Source organism: Vidua macroura, chromosome 39 (assembly GCF_024509145.1).
Source record: "Vidua macroura isolate BioBank_ID:100142 chromosome 39, ASM2450914v1, whole genome shotgun sequence".
NCBI classification, from domain to species: domain Eukaryota; kingdom Metazoa; phylum Chordata; class Aves; order Passeriformes; family Viduidae; genus Vidua; species Vidua macroura.
In genome coordinates this window covers 330,919-353,962 of record NC_071609.1, presented here as the reverse complement: position 1 = coordinate 353,962, position 23,044 = coordinate 330,919, and the positions used below count along the sequence as shown (strand labels likewise).

General features: G+C 50.4%; 2 protein-coding genes across 2 annotated transcripts in view; both read left to right on the top strand.

Moving 5' to 3' along the window:
- Window positions 1-24: 24 nt before the first annotated feature.
- AKAP8 (A-kinase anchoring protein 8) lies at window positions 25-17,838 on the top strand. Its single transcript, XM_054002326.1, has 6 exons — window positions 25-132; window positions 2,298-2,439; window positions 3,233-3,326; window positions 4,884-5,015; window positions 8,070-8,165; window positions 17,325-17,838. Exons 1-6 carry the CDS (start codon window positions 110-112, stop codon window positions 17,327-17,329), a joined length of 492 nt encoding a protein of 163 aa, XP_053858301.1. The 5' UTR covers window positions 25-109; the 3' UTR covers window positions 17,330-17,838.
- Window positions 17,839-21,680: 3,842 nt separating this feature from the next.
- The window catches only part of BRD4 (bromodomain containing 4), a 59,028-nt gene continuing 57,664 nt past the window's right edge, over window positions 21,681-23,044 (top strand). Inside the window, 1 exon segment of the mRNA XM_054002296.1 lies at window positions 21,681-21,781. The gene's annotated coding sequence lies outside the window, so the exon portion shown is untranslated.

The following is a 23,044-nucleotide window of genomic DNA, read 5'->3' as shown; positions in this document are numbered from 1 at the left end:
TGGTTTTTTTTTTTTTTTGGGGCTCAGAATTCCCGGATTTCCCGCAGGATCCTCGGAGGAGGACGAGGAGGCGAGGAAGAAACGGGAGAAGCAGCGGAGGAGGGACCGGATGAGGGACAGGGCCATGGACAGGTGCCAGCCCCGGGATTTGGGGAATTTGGGGAATTTTTCGGGGATTTTGAGGAATTTTTGGGGGATTTTTGGGGAATTTTTGAGGGAATTTTCTGGGAATTTTGAGGGATTTTCGGGGATTTTTGGGGAATTTTTGAGGGAATTTTCTGGGAATTTTGAGGGATTTTCGGGGATTTTTGGGGAATTTTTGAGGGGAATTTTCTGGGAATTTTGGGGGAATTTTTGAGGGATTTTCTAGGAGTTTTGAGGAATTTTTGGGGAATTTTTGAGGGAATTTTCTGGGAATTTTGAGGGAATTTTCTGGGAATTTTGGGGGAATTTTTGAGGGAATTTTCTGGGAATTTTGAGGGAATTTTCTGGGAATTTTGGGGGAATTTTTGAGGGAATTTTCTGGGAATTTTGAGGGATTTTCGGGGAATTTTTTGCGAATTTTTGAGGGAATTTTCTGGGAATTTTCTGGGAATTTTGGGGAATTTTCTGGGAATTTCCGGGAATTTTCTGGGAATTTTCTGGGAATTTTGGGGGAATTTTTGAGGGATTTTTGGGGAATTTTTTTGCGAATTTTTGAGGGAATTTTCTGGGAATTTTGGGGAATTTTCTGGGAATTTCTGGGAATTTTGGGGGAATTTTTGAGGAATTTTTTGGAATTTTCTGGGAATTTTGGGGAATTTTTTTTAAATTTTCTGGGAATTTCCGGGAATTTTCTGGGAATTTTGGGGAATTTTTTTTAATTTTCTGGGAATTTTGGGGAATTTTTTTTAATTTTCTGGGAATTTTGAGGATTTTTTTGGGATTTCTGGGAAATTTGGGAATTTTGAGGAGTTTTTTGGGGATTTTGTGAAATTTCTGGGAATTTTTTGGGAATTTTTTGTAATTTTTTGGGGAATTTTGGAGGGATTTTGAGGAATTTTTGGGGGATTTTGGAGATTTTTTTTTTTTAATTTTGGGGAATTTTCTGGGAATTTTTGGGAATTTTTTGGGGATTATGGGGATTTTTATTTTTTTTTTTAATTTTGGATAATTTCTCTGGGGATTTTGGGAATTTTCAGGGAATTTTGGGGGGATTTTTGGGGGATTTTGGAGATTGCTTTTTTTTTTTGGAATTTTGGGGGATTTTTTGGTAGAATTTTGGGGAATTTGGGGGGAATTTTCTGGGAATTTTGGGAATTTTCTGGGAATTTTCTGGGCAGTTTTTTAGGATTATTTTTTTGGATTTTGGGGAGATTTTTTGGGGGATTTTTGGGGAATTTTTTTGGATTTTCTGGGAACTCTGTGGGATTTTCTGGGAATTTTTTGGGGATTTTTTTTTTTTCTGGGAATTTTTTTTTTATTTTCTGGTACTTTTTGGGCGATTTTTTTTTCTGGAAATTTTTTGGGGATTTTTTGGGATTTTCTGGGAAAGTTTTGGGGATTTTTTTTGGAATTTCTGGGAATGTTTGGGGGATTTTTTTTGGATTTTCTGGGAATTTTTTGGAGATTTTTTTTGGGAATTTCTGGGAATTTTGGGGGGATTTTTTTTGGATTTTCTGGGAATGTTTTGGGGATTTTTTTGGATTTTCTGGGAATTTTTGGGGATTTTTTTGGATTTTCTGGGAATTTTTGGGGAATTTCTGGGAATTTTTGGGGATTTTTTTGATTTTCTGGGAATGTTTGGGGGATTTTTGGGGAATTTCTGGGAATGTTTGGGGGATTTTTTTTGAATTTCTGGGAAAGTTTTGGAGGATTTTTGGGGAATTGCTGGGAATTTTTGGGGATTTTTTTGGAATTTCTGGGAAAGTTTTGGGGATTTTTTTGGATTTTCTGGGAAAGTTTTGGGGATTTTTTTTGGAATTTCTGGGAATGTTTGGGGGATTTTTGGGAATTTCTGGGAATGTTTGGGGGATTTTTTTTGGATTTTCTGGGAATTTTTTGGAGATTTTTTTTTTGGAATTTCTGGGAATTTTGGGGGGGATTTTTTGGGATTTTCTGGGAATGTTTGGGGGATTTTTTTTGGAATTTCTGGGAATGTTTGGGGGATTTTTTTGGAATTTCTGGGAAAGTTTTGGGGATTTTTTTGGATTTTCTGGGAATTTTTTGGAGATTTTTTTGGGGAATTTCTGGGAATTTTGGGGGGATTTTTTTTGGAATTTCTGGGAATTTTGGGGGGGATTTTTGGGGAATTCCAGGATCCAGTTCGCCTGCTCCGTGTGCAAATTCCGGAGCCTGGACGAGGAGGAGATCCAGAGGCACCTGGAGAGCAAATTCCACCGGGACACGCTGCGCTACATCGGCACCAAACTGCCCGACAGGACCGTCCAGTTCCTGCAGGTCTGCCCCAAAAAAAACCGGGAATTCCGGGAATTCCGGGCTGGGAGCCGAGCCCCTTTTTTTGGGATTTTTTTGGGGTGATTTCAGGCAAAAATTGGAATTTTTTTTGAATTTTTTGTGATTTTTTTGTATTTTTCGCGATTTTATTTGGATTTTTTTTCTGGTTCCATTCCCAGTTCCATTCCCGGTTCCCGGTTCCGTTCCCAGTTTCATTCCCGGTTCCATTCCCAGAATTCCCGGTTCCATTCCCACTTTCATTCCCGGTTTCCGTTCCCGGTTCCATTCCCGGTTCCATTCCAGAATTCCCGGTTCCATTCCCAGTTCCATTCCCGGTTCCCGGTTCCATTCCTGGTTCCATTCCCGGTTCCGTTCCCGGTTCCATTCCCAGTTCCATTCCCAGTTCCATTCCCACTTTCATTCCCGGTTCCATTCCCAGAATTCCCACTTTCATTCCCGGTTCCATTCCCGGTTCCATTCCCAGTTCCATTCCCGGTTCCATTCCCAGTTCCATTCCCGGTTCCATTCCCACTTTCATTCCCAGTTCCATTCCCGGTTCCATTCCCAGTTCCGTTCCCGGTTCCATTCCCGGTTCCATTCCCAGTTCCATTCCCAGAATTCCCGGTTTCATTCCCGGTTCCATTCCCGGTTCCATTCCCGCTTCCATTCCCAGAATTCCCGGTTCCATTCCCGGTTCCATTCCCACTTTCATTCCTGGTTCCATTCCCGGTTCCGTTCCCGGTTCCATTCCCAGAATTCCCGGTTCCATTCCCACTTTCCCGTTCCCCTTTTCCAGGAGTACATCGTGAACCGGAACCGGAAAATCGAGCGGCGGCGCCAGGAGCTGTCGGAGAAGGACGGGAACAAAGCCAGGCCGGATCCCTTCAAGGGTGGGGCCAGATCCCAAATCCCAAATCATGAGCCCAGATCCCGATCCCAAACCTCAAATCCCGATCACAAATCTCAAATCCTGAATCCCAGATCCCAAATTCCATGCCCAAAATCCCAGATCCCAAATCCTGATCCCAAATCCCAAAATCCCAAATCCCAGACCCCAAATCCCAAATCCGGATCCCAAATCCCAAAATCCCAGATCCCAAATCCCCAATCCCAAATCCCCAGTCCCAAATCCCAAATCCTGACCCCGACCCCAAGCCCTGCTCCCAAATCCTGATCCCCGAGCCCAAGCCGTGCTCCCAAATCCCTGATCCCAATCCCAAATCCCGACCCCAATCCCGAGCCCTGCTCCCAAATCCCAAATCCCTGATCCTGATCCCAAGCCCTGCTCCCAAATCCCGACCCCGATCCCGCTCCCGGCCGGGAACTGAGGCCGTTTGTGGCCATCCCAATCCCAAACCCCAAATCCCGACCCCAAATCCCCAATCCCGACCCCGATCCCGTTCCCAGCCTGGGGTGCTGAGGGTGTTTTTGGCCATCCCAATCCCAAACCCCAATCCCTGATCCCAAATGCCAATCCCAAATCCTGATCCCCAATCCTGACCCCGCTCCCGGCCGGGTGCTGAGGCCGTTTGTGGCCATCCCAATCCCCAATCCCAATCCCAATCCCCAATCCCAATCCCAATCCCCAATCCCCAATCCCCGCTGCCGGCCGGGCGCTGAGGCCGTTTGTGGCCATCCCAATCCCAATCCCCAATCCCCAATCCCCAATCCCAATCCCAATCCGCTCCCGCTCCCGCTCCCCGGCTGAGCGCGTTTGGTGCTATCCCAATCCCAATCCCGATCCCAATCCCAATCCTGATCCCGCTCCCGCTCCGGGCTGAGCGCGTTTTGTGCTATCCCAATCCCAATCCCAATCCCGATCCCGCTCCCGCTCCGGGCTGAGCGCGTTTGGTGCTATCCCAATCCCAACCCCCAATCCCAACCCCCAATCCCAATCCCCAATCCCAATCCCAATCCCCAATCCCAATCCCAATCCCGTTTGGTGCTATCCCAATCCCAATCCCCAATCCCAATCCCCAATCCCCAACCCCCAATCCCAATCCCAATCCCCAATCCCAATCCCCAATCCTGATCCCGCTCCCGCTCCCGGCTGAGCGCGTTTGGTGCTATCCCAATCCCAATCCCCAATCCCAATCCCGATCCCGATCCCGCTCCCGCTCCCGGCTGAGTGCGTTTGGTGCTATCCCAATCCCAATCCCAACCCCCAATCCCAATCCCAACCCCAAATCCCAATCCCGCTCCCGCTCTGGGCTGAGCGCGTTTGGTGCTATCCCAATCCCAATCCCGATCCCGATCCCGCTCCCGCTCCCGCTCTGGGCTGAGCGCGTTTGGTGCTATCCCAATCCCCAATCCCAATCCCAATCCCCAATCCCGATCCCGCTCCCGCTCCCGCTCCGGGCTGAGCGCGTTTGGTGCTATCCCAATCCCGATCCCGCTCCCCGCTCCCGCTGCCGCTCCGGGCTGAGCGCGTTTGCCGCGGGGCGCAGGGATCGGGCAGGAGCATTTCTTCAAGCGCATCGAGGCCGCGCACTGCCTGGCCTGCGACATGCTGATCCCCGGCCCAGGGCCACCTCCTGCAGAGGCACCTGCGCTCGGCCGAGCACAACCGCAGCCGCAGGGTGAGCAGCGCGCGGGATTAGCACGGGTTTGTCCTGGGTTTGTCCCTGTTTATCCCCGTTTATCCCGGGTTTAGCACAACCGCAGCCGCAGGGTGAGCAGCGCGCGGGGTTAGCACAGGTTTGTCCTGGGTTTGTCCCTGTTTATCCCGGGTTTATCCCCGTTTATCCCGGGTTTATCCCTGTTTATCCCGGGTTTGTCCCCGTTTATCCCGGGTTTAGCACAACCGCAGCCGCAGGGTGAGCACCGCGCGGGGTTAGCACGGGTTTATCCCAGGTTTATCCCTGTTTATCCCGGGTTTGTCCCTGTTTATCCCGGGTTTAGCACAACCGCAGCCGCAGGGTGAGCAGCGCGCGGGATAGCACGGGTTTGTCCCTGTTTATCCCGGGTTTGTCCCCGTTTATCCCGGGTTTATCCCTGTTTATCCCGGTTTGTCCCTGGTTATCCCGGGTTTAGCACAACCGCAGCCGCAGGGTGAGCACCGCGGGTTAGCACGGGTTTGTCCCTGTTTATCCCGGGTTTATCCCTGTTTATCCTGGGTTTATCCCTGTTTATCCCGGGTTTAGCACAACCGCAGCCGCAGGGTGAGCAGCGCGCGGGGTTAGCACGGGTTTGTCCCCGTTTATCCCGGGTTTGTCCCCGTTTATCCCGGGTTTAGCACAACCGCAGCCGCAGGGTGAGCAGCGCGCGGGGTTAGCACGGGTTTGTCCTGGGTTTGTCCCTGTTTATCCTGGGTTTGTCCCTGGTTATCCTGGGTTTGTCCCTGTTTATCCCGGGTTTGTCCCTGGTTATCCTGGGTTTAGCACAACCGCAGCCGCAGGGTGAGCAGCGCGCGGGGTTAGCACGGGTTTGTCCCGGGTTTATCCCGGGTTTATCCCTGTTTATCCTGATTTATCCCCGTTTATCCTGGGTTTAGCACAACCGCAGCCGCAGGGTGAGCAGCGCGCGGGGTTAGCACAGGTTTGTCCCGGGTTTGTCCCCGTTTATCCCGGGTTTGTCCCCGTTTATCCCGGGGTTTAGCACAACCGCAGCCGCAGGGTGAGCACTGCACAGGGTTAGCACGGGTTTGTCCCGGGTTTGTCCCCGTTTATCCCGGGTTTAGCACAACCGCAGCCGCAGGGTGAGCAGCGCGCGGGGTTAGCATGGATTTATCCCTGTTTATCCTGGGTTTATCCCCGTTTATCCTGGGTTTAGCACAACCGCAGCCGCAGGGTGAGCAGCGCGCGGGTTATCCCGGGTTTATCCCCGTTTATCCCGGGTTTATCCTGTTTATCCCGGGTTTAGCACAACCGCAGCCGCAGGGTGAGCAATGCACGGGATAGCACGGGTTTGTCCTGGGTTTATCCCCGTTTATCCTGGGTTTGTCCCCGTCTATCCTGGGTTTATCCCTGTTTATCCCGGGTTTATCCCTGTTTATCCTGGGTTTAGCACAACCGCAGCCGCAGGGTGAGCACTGCGGGTTATCCCGGGTTTATCCCTGGTTATCCTGGGTTTGTCCCCGTTTATCCCGGGTTTATCCCAGTTTATCCTGGGTTTAGCACAACCGCAGCCGCAGGGTGAGCAGCGCGCGGGATAGCACGGATTTATCCCGGGTTTATCCCTGTTTATCCCGGGTTTAGCACAACCGCAGCCGCAGGGTGAGCACTGCGCGGGTTAGCACGGGATTGTCCCGGGTTTATCCCCGTTTATCCCGGGTTTGTCCCCATTTATCCCCGTTTATCCTGGGTTTAGCACAACCGCAGCCGCAGGGTGAGCAACGCACGGGGTTAGCACGGGTTTGTCCCCATTTATCCCCATTTATCCCCGTTTATCCCCATTTATCCCGGGTTTATCCGAGGTTTATCCCCGTTTATCCCGGGTTTATCCCAGGTTTATCCCAGGTTTATCCCCATTTATCCCGGGTTTATCCCAGGTTTATCCCCGTTTATCCCGGGTTTATCCCAGGTTTATCCCCATTTATCCCGGGTTTATCCCAGGTTTATCCCCATTTATCCCGGGTTTATCCCGGGTTTATCCCAGGTTTATCCCGTTTATCCCAGGTTTAGCACAACCGCAGCCGCAGGGTGAGAACGCCTGGGTTTAGTCCGGGTTTAACCCGGATTCATCCCAGATTTATCCCACTTTTGTTCTGGATTCATCCCAGATTTCCCCCAAATCCCTGCAGAATTTCCGGAATTCCTGGAATTCCAGGATTTTCCCCCCAGATCGCTGCAGAATTCCCGGAATTCTGGGATTTTCCCCATTTCCCCCCCGAACCCATCTGAAATTCCTGGAATTCCGGGATTTTCCCCCCGAACTCCTGCAGAATTCCTGGAATTCCGGGATTTTCCCCCCCAAACCCCTGCGGAATTCCGGGATTTCCCCCCCGAACCCACGCAGAATTCCCGGAATTCCGGGATTTCCCCCCAAACCCCTGCGGAATTCCCGGAATTCCGGGATTTTCCCCCGAACCCCGCGCAGAATTCCCGGAATTCCGGGATTTTCCCCCGAACTCCTGCAGAATTCCCAGAATTCCGGGATTTCCCCCCCCAAACCCCTGCAGAATTCCGGGATTTCCCCCCGAAACCCCTGCAGAATTCCCGGAATTCTGGGATTTCCCCCCCCAAACCCCTGCAGAATTCCCGGAATTCTGGGATTTCCCCCCCGAACTCCTGCAGAATTCCCAGAATTCCGGGATTTTCCCCCCCAAACCCCTGCGGAATTCTGGGATTTTCCCCCCCCGAGCCCCTGCAGAATTCCCGGAATTCCGGGATTTTCCCCCCGAACCCGCGCAGAATTCCTGGAATTCTGGGATTTCCCCCCCCAAACCCCTGCAGAATTCCCGGAATTCCGGGATTTTCCCCCCAAACTCCTGCAGAATTCCTGGAATTCCGGGATTTTCCCCTTGAACTTGCACAGAGTTCCCAGAATTCCGGGATTTTCCCCCCGAACTCCTGCAGAATTCCCGGAATTCCGGGATTTCCCCCCCGAACCCGCGCAGAATTCCCGGAATTCCGGGATTTCCCCCCCGAACCCCGCGCAGAATTCCCGGAATTCCGGGGTTTCCCCTTTCCCAGCTGGCGGCCGAGCAGTTCAAGAAGACGAGCCTGCACGTGGCCAAGAGCGTCCTGAACAACAAACACATCGTGCGGATGCTGGAGCGATACCTGCAGGTACCCGGGCCCGCCCGGAACATCCCAGACACCCCAAAATCCCCACACAAACAGCAGGAATTCCAAAAAAAAAAATCCCCACAGAAACAGCAGGAATTCCCACAGAATCCCCACAGAAACACCAGGAATTCAAAAAAAAAAAAATCCCCAAAAAATCCCCACAGAAACACCAAAAACTCCCACAAAGTCCCCCAAAAATCCCCACAGAAACACCAGGAATTCCCAAAAAATCCCCACAGAAACACCACGAATTCCCACAAAATCCGCACAGAAACACCAGAAATCCAAAAAAAAAAAATCCCAAAAAAATCCCCACAGAAACACCAGGAACTCCCACAAAATCCCCCAAAAAATCCCCCCCAAAAATCCCCAAAAACATCCCACAAAAACATCCCAAAAATCCCCACAGAAACACCAGAAACTCCCACAGAAACACCAAAAATTCCCACAAAATCCCCCCAAAAATTCCCCACAGAAACACCAAAAACTCCCACAAAATCCCCCCAAAAATCCCCAAAAACATCCCACAGAAACACCAAAAATTTAAAAAAAAATCCCACAAAAACCCCAAAAATTCCCACAAAAACACCAGAAATTAAAAAAAAAAAAACCCCAAAACACCAGAAATTCCCCCCAAAAAATCCCAAAAAATCCCCAAAAATATCCCACAAAAACACCAAAAATTCAAAAAAAAAATCCCACAAAAACACCAAAAATTCCCCCCAAAAATCCCACAAAAACACCAACAATTCCCTCAAAAATTCCCCCTAAAAAACCCCAAAAAATTCCCCCCAAAATTCCCAAAAAATCTCAGAAAATCATCAAAAATTCCCCCCAAAAATCCCCATAAAAATCCCTCAAATATCCCAAACTAATTCCCAAAAATCCCCCAAAAATTCCCCAAAAATCTCCCCAACACACCAAAAATTGCCCCAAAAAATCCCAAAAACAAAAAAAAAAATTCCCAAAAAATCCCCCAAAGAGTTCCCCAAAATCCCCCATAAAATCCCCCAAAAATTCCCAAAAAATCCCACAAAACCACCAAAAATCCCCCCAAAAATTTAAAAAAAAAATCCCCAAATATTCCCAAAAATCCCCCAAAAATTCCCCCCAAAAAATCCCCCAAATCCAAAAAAAAAATCCCCAAAAATCCGCAGTTTCCCTCTTTTTTTAGGTGTTTTTTTTATCCCATTTTTGAGTTTTTTCTGCTTTTTCCCGTGGTTTTGGCAGATTTTGGGAATTTTTTCCCAATTTTTTTTCACCTCTTTGGGATTCCGGCATCTTCAGAGCTGAATTCCCAAAAAATTCCAGCAAATTCTGGAATTTCCCCTTTTTTTTTGCTGCGTTTTTGTCTCATTTTTGGTTTTTTTCTGTTTTTTTCCGGTGCTTTTTGCATTCCTGGGGTTTTTTTTGGGAATTTTTTCCCAATTTTTCCCCTCATCCCCTTTGGCATTAAAGCAAAAATCCCTCAAATCCTGGAATTTTCCCCAAAATCCCCCCCTGGAGCCGTGGCAGCTGTTGAGAAATTCTTGGGAATTTGGGGAATTTTGGGAATTTGGAGAATCTGGGGAATTTTGGGGCGGCTCCAGCCCCATCCAGGTGGGAATTCCCACCCCAAATCCCAATCCCAGGAATCCGAACCCCCCCGAAATCCCCCCCAAATCCCAATTTTTCCCCTTGGGAACGCCGGAATTGGGGGCTGGGCCGGGAATTCCGGGATTTTCCGGAATTTTCCGGGCAGGATCCGCAGCCGGGGCAGAGGAGCAGGAACGGAGGCGCCTCCGGAGGATTCCCGGGAATTCCGGCGGGAGAAGCTCCAAGATCCCAAAATTTCCTCCCCGGTCCCGGAAGTTTGGGCTGGAGCCAGGCTGGGAAAACTTGGAAAAATGGGAAAAGCTGGGAAAAAAAAAGGGAAAAAAGTGGGAAAAACGGTGCCTCTGCCTGCTGGGTCCTGGGAAAAACGGGAATTTGCATCCCAAAAAACGGGAATTTGCATCCCGAAAAATGGGATTTGCATCCCAAAAAATGGGAATTTGCATCCCAAAAAACGGGAATTTGCATCCCAAAAAATGGGATTTGCATCCCAGAAAACGGGAATTTGGATCCCGAAAAATGGGAATTGCATCCCGAAAAACGGGAATTTGGATCCTGAAAAATGGGAATTTGCATCCCAAGAAATGGGAATTTGGATCCCGAAAAACGGGAATTTGGATCCCGAAAAATGGGAATTTGCATCCCAGAAAACGGGAATTTGCATCCCAAAAAATGGGATTTGCATCCCAAAAAATGGGAATTTGCATCCCAGAAAACGGGAATTTGCATCCCGAAAAACGGGAATTTGGATCCCGAAAAACGGGAATTTGGATCCCGAAAAACGGGAATTTGCATCCCAAGAAATGGGAATTTGGATCCCGAAAAATGGGAATTTGCATCCCAAAAAACGGGAATTTGGATCCCGAAAAATGGGAATTAGGATCCCGAAAAACGGGAATTTGCATCCCAGAAAACGGGAATTTGGATCCTGGGAAGACGGACCTGGAGTCCTGGGAAAAGGAGGGAATTTAGATCCCGAAAAACGGGACTTTGGATCCCGAAAAATGGGATTTTAGATCCCAAAAAAAGGGACTTTGGATCCCAGGAAAAGTGACCCGAAATCCTGGGAAAAGGGACGCTGGATCCCGGGAAAAAAGGGATTTTGCATCCCAAAAAAAAGGGATTTTGGAGTCCAAGGAAAAGGGATTTTGGATGCTGGGAAAACGGACCTTGGGTCCTGGGAAAAATGGGATTGGGATCCCAAAAAATGGGATTGGGATCCCAAAAAAAAACGGACTTTGGAGTCCAAGGAAAAAGAACTTTGCATCCCGGGAAGATGGACCTGGAGTCCAGGGAAAAACGGGATTTGCATCCCAAAAAAAAGGACTTTGGATCCTGGGAAAATGGGATTTGGATCCCAAAAAAAAGGACTTTGGATCCTGGGAAAATGGGATTTGGATCCCAAAAAAAAGGACTTGGATCCTGGGAAAAATGGGATTTGGATCCCAAAAAAAAGGGATTTTGGAGTCCAAGAAGAAGGATTTTGGATCCTGGGAAGACGGACCTGGAGTCCCGGGAAAAACGGATTTGGATCCCAAAAAATGGGATTGGGATCCCAAGGAAAGGGACTTTGGATCCCGGGAAGATGGACCTGGAGTCCTGGGGAAAATGGGATTTCGATCCCAAAAAAAGGACGTTGGATCCTGGGGAAAATGGGATTTTGGATCCCAAGAAGAGGGACTTTGGATCCCAAAAAAAAGGGATTTTGGATCCCAGGAAAAGTGACCCGAAATCCTGGGAAAAGGGACGCTGGATCCCGGGAAAAAAAGGACTTTGAGTCCAAGAAGAGGGATTTGGATCCCGAAAAATGGGATTTGGATCCCAAAAAAAGGACTTTGGATCCTGGGAAAAGGGATTTGGATCCCAAAAAATGGGATTTTGGAGTCCAAGGAAGAAGGATTTTGGATCCTGGGAAGACGGACCTCAGGTCCTGGGAAAAATGGGATTTGGGATCCCAAAAAAAGGACTTTGGATCCCGGGAAAAGTGACCTGAAATCCTGGGAAAAGGGACGCTGGATCCCGGGAAAAAAGGACTTTGAGTCCCAAAAAAAAGGGATTTTGGAGTCCAAGGAAACAAGGACTTTGGATCCTGGGAAGACGGACCTTGGGTCCTGGGAAAAACGGGATTGGGATCCCAAAAAACGGGATTGGGATCCCAAAAAAACGGGATTGGGATCCCAAAAAAATGGGATTTGGATCCCAAAAAATGGGATTGGGATCCCAAAAAATGGGATTGGGATCCCAAAAAACGGGATTGGGATCCCAAAAAAACGGGATTTGGATCCTGGGAGAAAGGGACCTGGAGTCCCGGGAAAAGAAGGGATTTTGGATCCCAAAGAAAGAAGTTTGGATCCCAAAAAAAGGGATTTTGGATGCCAAAAAAAAGGGATTTTGGATGCCAAAAAAAGGGATTTTGGATGCCAAAAAAAGGGATTTTGGATGCCAAAAAAAGGGATTTTGGATGCCAAAAAAAGGGATTTTGGATCCCAAAAAAAGGGATTTTGGATCCCAGGAAAGAAGGGATTTTGGATCCCAAAAAAAGGGATTTTGGATGCCAAAAAAAAGGGATTTGGGATCCCGGGGAGACACCTCGGGTCCCAGGAAAAATGGGATTTGGATCCCGGGAAAAGGAGGGACCTTGGATGCCAAGAAGAGAGATTGTGGATCCCAAAAAAAGGACGCTGGATCCCGGGAAGAGGAGGTATGTCGGATCCCGGGGAAATGGGATTTGGATCCCAAAAAAAGGACTTTGGAGTCCAAGGAAAAAGGATTTTGGATCCTGGGAAGACGGACCTCAGGTCCTGGGAAAAATGGGATTGGGATCCCAAAAAACGGGATTGGGATCCCGGGAAGAGAGAACGTGGATCCCGAGGAAGGACGTTGAGTCCTGGGAGAAACGGGATTTGGATCCCAAGAAGAGGGATGGTGGATCCCAAAAAAAGGGACACGGGATCCCGGGAAAAGAAGGGATTTGGATCCCAAAAAATGGGACTGTGGAGTCCAAGGAAAAAGGATTTTGGATCCTGGCAAGATGGACCTCGGGTCCTGGGAAAAATGGGATTGGGATCCCAAAAAAAAGGACTTTGGATCCTGGGAAAAGGGACTTGTGAGTCCAAGGAAATGGGATTTGGATCCCAGGAGAAACGGGATTTGGAGCCCAGGAGAAACGGGATTTGGAGCCCAAGAAGAGGGATGGTGGATCCCAAAAAAAGGGACACGGATCCCGGGAAAAGGGGACTTCCGGATCTCAAGAAGAGACGTTGGATCCCGGGAAAAGCAGAGCCTTGGATCCCAGGAAAAGGGATTTGGGATCCCAGGAAAAGGGATTGGGATCCCAGGAAAAGGGATTTGGATCCCAGGAAAAGGGATTGGGATCCCAGGAAAACGGATTTGGATCCCAGGAAAAGGGATTTGGGATCCCAGGAAAAGCAGGGATGTTGAGCCTGGAATCGGCTGCGTGGGATGGGATCGTTCCCGTTATCCCAGTTTGGGATCGTTCCCGTTATCCCAGTTTGGGATGGGATCGTTCCCATTATCCCAGTTTGGGATGGGATCGTTCCCGTTATCCCAGTTTGGGATCGTTCCCATTATCCCAGTTTGGGATGGGATCGTTCCCGTTATCCCAGTTTGGGATCGTTCCCGTTATCCCAGTTTGGGATCGTTCCCGTTATCCCAGTTTGGGATCATTCCCATTATCCCAGTTTGGGATCGTTCCCGTTATCCCAGTTTGGGATGGGATCATTCCCATTATCCCAGTTTGGGATCGTTCCCATTATCCCAGTTTGGGATCGTTCCCATTATCCCAGTTTGGGATCATTCCCGTTATCCCAGTTTGGGATCATTCCCGTTATCCCAGTTTGGGATCGTTCCCATTATCCCAGTTTGGGATTGGGATCATTCCCATTATCCCAGTTTGGGATCGTTCCCATTATCCCAGTTTGGGATTGGGATCATTCCCAGTATCCCAGACCAGTAATTCCCACTATCCCAGTTATTCCCATTATCCCAGTTTGGGATGGGATTGTTCCCATTATCCCAGTAGTTCCCACTATCCCAGACCAGTAATTCCCATGATCCCAGTTTGGGATGGGATCATTCCCAGTTATCCCAGTCATTCCCTGTATCCCAGAGCAGTCATTCCCAGTATCCCAGTCATTCCAGACCAGTCATTCCCAGTATCCCAGAGCAGTCATTCCCAGTATCCCAGAGCAGTCATTCCCAGTTAATCCCAGTCATTCCCAGTTATCCCAGTCATTCCCAGTATCCCAGAGCAGTCATTCCCAGTTATCCCAGTCATTCCCAGTATCCCAGTCATTCCCATCGGGAGGGGGCCCAGCTCAGGAGTCCTGGTAATGCCTGGAGCCGCCAACCCCGAGAATTCCCAAAAAAACCCCAAAAATTCCCCAAAAATCCCCCAAATCCCGCTGGATCGGGGAATCCTTGGAATTCCGACTGCTCCAGAAGAAGGCGGGAAGAGATTCCCGAGGGAAGCCGGGGATTTTGGGACAATTCCTGGAGATTTCAGGACGAATTCCAGAGATTTTGAGACAATTCCCAGAAATTTTGGGACAATTCCCCCATTTTTTCCCTTCCCCCCCCCCATTTCCCCGTTTTTCCCCAATTTTTCCATTTTCCCCCCAATTTTCCTGTTTTTTCCCCAATTTTCAATGGATTTCCCCTCCAATTTTCCCTGGGTTTCCTCAATTTTTTCCATTTCTCCACAATTTTCCCTGTTTTTTCCCCAAATTTCCCTGGTTTTTCCCCATTTTTCCTGTTTTTCTCCCCAAATTTCCATGGCTTTCCCCCAATTATCCTGTTTTTCTCCCCATTTTCCAATGGATTTTTCCCAATTTTCCTATTTTTTTCCCCAATTTTCCATGGTTTTTCCCCCTTTTTCCCTTTCCCCCCCCAAATTTCCCCGTTTTTCCCCAATTTTTCCATTTTCCTCCCCCAATTTTCCGTGTTTTTCTCCCCAATTTTCAATGGATTTCCCCTCCAATTTCCCTGGGTTTCCCCCAATTTTTCCATTTCTCCACAATTTTCCGTTTTTTCCCCAAATTTTCCCTGGTTTCCCCCCCCATTTTCCCTGTTTTTCCTCCCCATTTTTCAATGGATTTTCCTTAATTTTCCTGTTTTTTCCCCCAATTTCCATGTTTTTTCCCCCCTTTTTCCTTTTTCTCCCAAATTTCCGGTTTTTTTCCTGAAATTTCCAGGTTTTTTCCCCAATTTTCAATGATTTCCCCTCATTTTCAATGTTTCCCCCCCAATTTTCCCTGGTTTTCCCCAATTTTCCATGTTTTTTCCCCATTTTTCCTGTTTTTCTCCCCAAATTTCCATGTTTCCCCCCCATTTTCCCTGTTTTTCTCCCCATTTTTCAATGGATTTTTCCCAATTTTCCTGTTTTTTCCCCAATTTTCCATGATTTTCCCCCCTTTTTCCCTTTTCCCCCCAAATTTCCCTGTTTTTTCCTGAAATTTCCATGGTTTTTTTCCCCAATTTCCATGTTTTTCTCCCCAATTTTCAATGGATTTCCCTCCAATTTTCCCTGGGTTTCCCCAATTTTTCCATTTCTCCACAATTTTCCCTGTTTTTCCCCAAATTTCCATGGTTTCCCCCCATTTTCCCTGTTTTTCTCCCCATTTTTCAATGGATTTTTCCCAATTTTCCTGTTTTTTCCGCAATTTTCCATGATTTTCCCCCCTTTTTCCTTTTCCCCCCAAATTTCCCTGTTTTTCCTGAAATTTCCATGTTTTTTTCCCCAATTTTCCCTGTTTTTCTCCCCAAATTTCAATGGATTTCCTCTCCAATTTTCCCTGGGTTTCCTCAATTTTTCCATTTCTCCACAATTTTCCCTGTTTTTCCCCAAATTTTCCCTGTTTTTCCCCCCATTTTCCCTGTTTTTCTCCCCATTTTTCAATGGATTTTTCCCAATTTTCCTGTTTTTCCCCCAATTTCCATGGTTGTCCCCCCTTTTTCCTTTTTCTCCCAAATTTCCGTTCTTTTTTCCTGAAATTTCCAGGTTTTTCTCCCCAATTTTCAATGATTTCCCCTCATTTTCAATGTTTCCCCCTCAATTTTCCCTGGTTTTCCCCCAATTTTCCCTGTTTTTTCCCAATTTTCCCTGTTTTTTCCCCAAATTTCCATGCTTTCCTCCCCATTTTCCCTGTTTTTTCTCCCCATTGTTCAATGGATTTTTCCCAATTTTCCTGTTTTTTCCCCCAATTTTCCATGGTTTTCCCCCCTTTTTCCCTTTCACCCCCAAATTTCCCTGTTTTTCCCCAATTTTTCCATTTTCCCCCCCAATTTCCCTGTTTTTCTCCCCATTTTTCAATGGATTTTTCCCAATTTTCCTGTTTTTCCCCAATTTCCATGGTTTTCCCCCTTTTTCCTTTCTCCCCCTAATTTCCCTTTTTTTCTCCCAAATTTCCCTTTTTTTTCCTGACATTTCCATGCTTTTCCCCCCAATTTTCCATGTTTTTCCCCAAACTTCCATGGTTTTCCACCCCATTTTCCCTTTTTTTTCCCAATTCCCCTTGTTTTCCCCCAATTTCTATTATTTTATCCCAATTTTCCATGATTTTCCCTCATTTTCAATGGATTCCCCCCAATTTTCCATTTCTCCCCAATTTTCCCTGTTTTTTTCCCCAATTTTCCCTGGTTTTCCCCCAAATTTCCATGTTTTTTCCCCAATTTTCCCTGTTTTTTCCCCAATTTTCCCTGGTTTTCCCCCAAATTTCCATGTTTTTTTGCCCAATTTTCCCTGTTTTTTTCCCCAATTTTCCATGATTTTCCCTCATTTTCAATGGATTCCCCCCCAATTTTCCATTTCCCCCCCTAATTTTCCCTGTTTTTTCCCCAATTTCCACTGTTTTCCCCCGATTTTTCCAGGTTTTCTCCCCAATTTTCCCTGTTTTTTTTCCCCAATTTTCCCTGGTTTTCCCCCAAATTTCCATGTTTTTCCCCCCAATTTTCCCTGTTTTTTTCCCCAATTTTCCATGATTTTCCCTCATTTTCAATGGATTCCCCCCCCAATTTTCCATTTCTCCCCAATTTTCCATGTTTTTTTCCCCAATTTCCCTGGTTTTTCCCCAAATTTCCCTGTTTTATTCCCCAATTTTCCATGTTTTTTTTCCCCCAATTTTCCCTGGTTTTCCCCCAGATTTCCATGTTTTTTTCCCCCAAATTTCCATGTTTTTTTCCCCAATTTTCCCTGGTTTTCCCCCCAAATTTCCCTGGTTTTTCCCCCAATTTTCCATGTTTTTTTTCCCCAATTTTCCCTGGTTTTCCCCCAAATTTCCATGTTTTTTTCCCCAGATTTCCATGTTTTTTTCCCCCAAATTTCCCTGTTTTTTTCCCCAAATTTCCATGTTTTTTTCCCCAATTTTCCCTTTTTTTTCCCCCAATTTTCCATGTTTTTTTCCCCAATTTTCCATGTTTTTTTTCCCAATTTTCCATGTTTTTTTTTCCCCAATTTTCCCTGGTTTTCCCCCAAATTTCCCTTTTCCCCCCATTTCCCCCCAATTTTCCATTTTCCCCCAAAATTCCCATTTTTCCCCCCATTCCCAGGGTGAAGATCCCTTCACGGAGGAGCCGCCGGGAGAATCCCAGGAAAGCCCCAAATCCACGGAAACGCCGGGAAAAATCCCGGGAGAAGCGGAAATCCCCGGAGATTCCCCCAAATCCCAGGAATTCCTGGAGCCCCCCAGGCCCCTCCTGGTGCCGCCCTTCCTGGAGGAGCCGGAAAATCCCGAAATTCCCGAAAATTCCCAGGAAAATCCCACAGCAGAAGCCCAGGAATTCGGGATTTCCCCCCAAAAGGAAACTGAGGGAGGGGAGGGGGAAGAGGAGGAGAAAATTCCGGGGAAAACGCCAGAAAAAAAACTGGGAAAAATCCTGGAAAATGAGGAAAAAATTCCAGAAAAAATCCTGGGAAAAGAGGGAAAAATTCCAGAAAAAATCCTGGGAAAAGAGGAAAAAAATCCAGAAAAAATCCTGGAAAAAGAGGGGAAAAATGCAGAAAAAAACCCAGAAAAAGAGGAAAAAAATGCAGAAAAAATCCCGGGAAATGAGGAAAAAAACCCGGAAAATGAGGAAAAAATTCCAGAAAAAATCCCGGAAAAGGAGGAAGAGAAAGACGTGGAAGAGCCCCTGAGAATTCCAGGAAAAGGTGAGGATTTATCCATTTTTCCCCCAGGATTTTGGGAGAATTCCTGGGAAATTCATGAAAATTAAATTTTTTTTCCCTCCCATTCCTGATTTTTTGTGGTTTGTTTTTTTTTTTTTTTTCCAGGATGAAGAAGCCACAAAAGAGGAGAAATTCCCAAATTTTCCCATCCCTGAGGAATTCTCTGCTGGGATTTTGGGGCAGTTTCCGGAAGAAAAAAAGCCCCAAAAAATGGGAAAAATAAAAAGTTGGAAGTTTGGGAAAATTTCCTTCGTTTTTTTCCTAAAATTCCTCCATTTTAGGGAAGATTTTTCCCAAAAAAATTGGGATTTTTTCCTTTAATTTCCTTTTTCTCGTTCCCGGTGAGGATTTGGGGCTGGATTGGGATTTTTAAGGAATGATCCCAATCCAAGGGGGGATTTTTGGGAGAAATTCCCGATTTTTTTTCCTCCAAATTTCCCTTTTCCAGGAAAATTTGGGAGCTCCACTACTGTGATTTTTATCCCTCTTTTTTCTGTAGAATTCCCTAAAAAATAAATCCAGGAATTCTTTGGGATTTTGGGTTTTGAAGCAATCCCTGATTTTTGGGTTTAACCAAAATTCTCTTTTTTCACCCCAAAAACTGAAGGGAATTCCAAAAAATGGGAATTTTTGGGGGGTTTTTCTTTAAATTGATCCCGAATTTCTCTGGAATGGGAATTTCCCGGGGGGGGGACCCCAAAATCCCCAAAATGTCCCAAAATCCCCCAAATTGTCCCAGGGATCCCCAGAATGTCCCCAAAGTCCCCAAGGACCCCCTCCCCAAAATATCCAGGACCCCAAAATGTCCCCAAATCCCCCCCAAAGGTCCCAGGGACCCCCCAAAAGTCCCCAAAATGTCCCTGGGACCCCCAAAATGTCCCCAAATTGTTCCAGGGACCCCCAAAATGTCCCCAGATCCCCCCAAAAGTCCCCAAAATGTCCCCAGGGATCCCCAAAATGTCCCAAAGTCCCCAAGGACCCCTCCCCAAAATATCCCAGGGACCCCCAAAATGTCCCCAGATCCCCCCAAAACCCCCTAAAAGTCCTCAAAATGTCCCTGGGACCCCCAAAATGTCCCCAGGGACCCCCAAAATGTCCCCAGGACCCCCCCCAAAAATATCCCAGGACCCCCAAAGGTCCCCCAAATGTCCCCAAAGTCCCAAGGACCCCTCCCCAAAATATCGCAGGACCCCAAAATGTCCCCAGATCCCCCCCAAAAAGTCCCCAAATCCCCCCAAAAGTCCCCAAAATATTCCAGGGACCCCCAAAATGTCCCCAGATCCCCCCAAAACCCCCTAAAAGTCCCCAAAATGTCCCTGGGACCCCCAAAATGTCCCCAGGACCCCCCCCCCCAAAAATATCCCAGGACCCCCAAACGTCCCAGGGACCCCTGAAACGTCCCCAAATCCCCAAATTGTCCCCAGGGACCCCCCAAAAATATCCCAGGGACCCCCAAAATGTCCCCAGATCCCCCCAAAACCCCCAAAAGTCCCCAAAATGTCCCTGGAGCCCCAAAATGTCACCAGGACCCCCCAAAAGTCCCCAAAATTTTCTTCAGGGACCCCCAAAATGTCCCCAAAGTCCCAAGGACCCCTCCCCAAAAATATCCCAGGACCCCCAAACGTCCCCTGGGACCCCCGAAACGTCCCCAACCCCCCCCAAAATATCCCAGGGACCCCCAAAATGTCCCCAAATACCCCCAAAAATATCCCAGGGACCCCCAAAATGTCCCCAGATCCCCCAAAACCCCCCAAAAGTCCCCAAAATGTCCCTGGGACCCCCAAAATGTCCCCAAATTGTTCCAGGGACCCCCAAAAACGTCCCCCAGGACCCCCCAAAATGTCCCAAATACCCCCCAAAAATATCCCAGGGACCCCCAAAGGTCCCCCAAATGTCCCCAAAATCCCCCAAATTGTCCCCGGGACCCCCAAATGTCCCCAAACACCCAAAAAAAGTCCCCGGGGACCCCCCAAACCTCCCCAAAGGTCCCCAGAATGTCCCCAAAGTCCCCAAGGACCCCTCCCCAAAATATCCCAGGACCCCAAAATGTCCCCAGGGACCCCCCCAAAGGTCCCCAAGACCCCCCAAAAGTCCCTGAAATGTCCCCTGGGACCCCCAAAATGTCCCCACCCCCCCCCAAAATATCCCAGGGACCCCCAAAGTTCCCCAAAATGTCCCCAAAGTCCCCAAGGACCCCTCCCCAAAATATTCCAGGGACCCCCAAACGTCCCAGGACCCCTGAAACGTCCCCAAAATCCCCAAATTGTCCCCTGGGACCCCCAAAATGTCACCAGGACCCCCAAAATGTCCCCAAACACCCCAAAAAAAGTCCCCGGGGACCCCCAAACCTCCCAAAGGTCCCAGAATGTCCCCAAAGTCCCCAAGGACCCCTCCCCAAAATATCGCAGGACCCCAAAATGTCCCCAGGGACCCCCCCAAAGGTCCCCAAAACCCCCCAAAAGTCCCCAAAATGTCCCCAGGGGCCCCCAAAGTGTCACCAGGACCCCCAAAATGTCCCCAACCCCCCCCCCCCGAAAATATCCCAGGGACCCCCAAAATGTCCCCAGATCCCCCAAAACCCCCCAAAAGTCCCCAAAATGTCCCTGGGACCCCCAAAAATGTCACCAGGACCCCCCCAAAAGTCCCCAAAATTTTCTTCAGGGACCCCCAAAATGTCCCCAAAGTCCCCAAGGACCCCTCCCCAAAAATATCCCAGGACCCCCAAAATATCCCAGGGACCCCCAAAGTGTCACCAGGACCCTCCCCCGGTGTCCCCCCCCCCCCCCGGTGTCCCCCGGTCCCCTCCATGTCCCCTCCCCCCCCCCCGGTTCCCCCCCCTCCGCTCCCTCCCGTGACGTCACGCGGCGGGGCCGGCGGCGGTGGGCGTGTCCCGGTGCGCCGTGACGTCACGCGCAGCGCGGTGAGGTCAGTGCGGCGCCGCTGCCCGGACCCGCTGCCCCTCGGTGCCCGCGGCCCCCCCGCCCCCTCCCCTCCCTCCTCCTCCTCCTCCTCCTCCTCCTCCGCCCCCGCCGCCGCCCCCGGCCCGCCGGGAGGGAGGGAGGGCGGCCCGGCCCGGCCCGGCCCGGAGCGGCGCGGCCCCCTCAGGTAAGAGCGGGGCCGCCGCGGGCGCGCCGGGAGGGCCGGGCCGGGCCGGGCCGGGGGCGCCGCCGGCGCTGAGGGGAAGCGGGAGGAAGGAGCGGGGACACCGGGTGGGCTTCATGGGGGTGCCGCGATTCACCAACGCCGCTTACGTCGCCCCGCCGGCGTAACCCGCATTGCGTAATGCGGCCGCTGCGTCGGGGCGGCTACGCCAACGGCGTAAACTGCGGCGCGGGCCCCGCCGCTGCGCCAACGCCGTAAAGGCGGGGGCGCCGCCGGCGCGAGCGCCGGTCGCGCGCCGCGCCCGCCGCTCTCTCCGCCGCCTCCCGGTGCGGCGGGCGGGCGATCCGCGGCCCGTCCGCCCTCACCGGGCGGCGCGGGGGCTCCGGGGGCCGCGGGGGTCGCGGCGGAGCGCCCTCCGCCCTGCGCCGCCGGGGTTACGCCGTTTGCGTAGGGCGCGGGGCGGGGCGGGCGGGGCCGCGCTGCGCCGTTTGCGTAAGCGCCGCTCGGCGCCGCCTTACGCCGTTGGCGTACGTTTAGCCCGGCGCGGCGTTGCGCCGTTTGCGTAGCGCCGGGCGTGCGCGGCGCGGGCGGGGCCGCCTTACGCCGTTGGCGTAGCGCGGGGCGGGGCCGGCGCGCGGGGGGCACTTCCTGCCGCCGCCATTTTGTCGCGGACCGGGAGGAAGCGGCGGCGGCTCCTGCGCGGCGGCAGCGCCGGCCCGGCCCGGCCCGGCCCGCGGTGAGTGAGCCCCGGCACGGCGCCGGCAGCGCCCGCGGGGCCGCGCCGGGCCGCGCCGCTGCGGCGGAGGGAGCCCGCCCCCCGTTAGGCCCAGCCCGCCCCCGTTAGGCCCAGGCCGCTCCCGCCCCGCGGGGCCGCCCCCGCCCGCTCCGTGAGGGGAGGACGCGCTGAGGGCGGCCCGGGGCCGCGGGGCCTCACCGGGCCCGGCGCCGCCGCCCCGCCCGGGCCGGCTTCGACCTTCCCCGGCGCGGTTCTTCCCGAATTCCCGGGGTTTGGGGCGGCTTTGGGGAGCGGTGACGTTGGAGCGCTCGGCGCTGGGAACGGCGCCGCTCCTGAGGGGATGGCGGGGGTTCGGGGGGACACCGGGAGCTCGGGGGCATTCCCGGGATTTTGGGATGGGAATTGGGAACACTGAGGGCATTCCCGGGATTTTGGGATGGGGATGGGACACTGAGGGAATTCCCGGTTTTTATAGGATGGGAGAGGGACACTGAGGGAATTCCCGGTTTTTATAGGATGGGAGAGGGACACTGAGGGAATTCCCGGCGTTTTTGGGATGGGAATGGGACACTGAGGGAATTCCAGGGATTTTTGGGATGAGAATGGGACACTGAGGAGATTTTTGGGGTGAGAAGGGCACACTGAGGGAATTCCCGGTTTTTATAGGGTGGGAATGGGACACTGAGGGAATTCCCGGGGTTTTTGGGATGGGAATGGGACACTGAGGGAATTCCCGGAGTTTTTGGGATGGGAATGGGACACTGAGGGAATTGCCGGGATTTTTGGGATGAGAATGGGACACTGAGGAGATTTTTGGGGTGAGAAGGGCACACTGAGGGAATTCCCGGTTTTTATAGGATGGGAGAGGGACACTGAGGGAATTCCCGGGGTTTTTGGGATGGGAATGGGACACTGAGGGAATTGCCGGGATTTTTGGGATGGGGATGGGACACTGAGGAGATTTTTGGGATGGGAAGGGTACGCTGAGGGAATTCCCGGTTTTTATAGGGTGGGAAAGGGACACTGAGGGAATTCCCGGGATTTTTGGGATAGGGGTGAAGCACTGAGGGAATTCCCGGGATTTTGGGGATGGGAATTGGGAACATTAAGCAATTCCCAGGATTGGAATGGGACACTGAGGGAATTTTGGGATGTTTTGGGATGGGAGTGGGACACTGAGGGAATTCCCGGGATTTTGGGGATGGAAAGTGTTCACTGAGGGAATTCCTGATGTTTTGGGATGGGAATAAAACACTGAGGGAA

Coding starts and splice junctions, on each gene's coding strand:
- AKAP8 (XM_054002326.1), top strand. CDS start 110: ATGAGGGACAGGGCCATGGACAG. Junction 3,327..4,883: donor CAGGCCGGATCCCTTCAAGG/GTGGGGCCAGAT, acceptor CGCGGGGCGCAG/GGATCGGGCAGGAGCATTTC. Junction 5,016..8,069: donor AGCACAACCGCAGCCGCAGG/GTGAGCAGCGCG, acceptor CCCCTTTCCCAG/CTGGCGGCCGAGCAGTTCAA.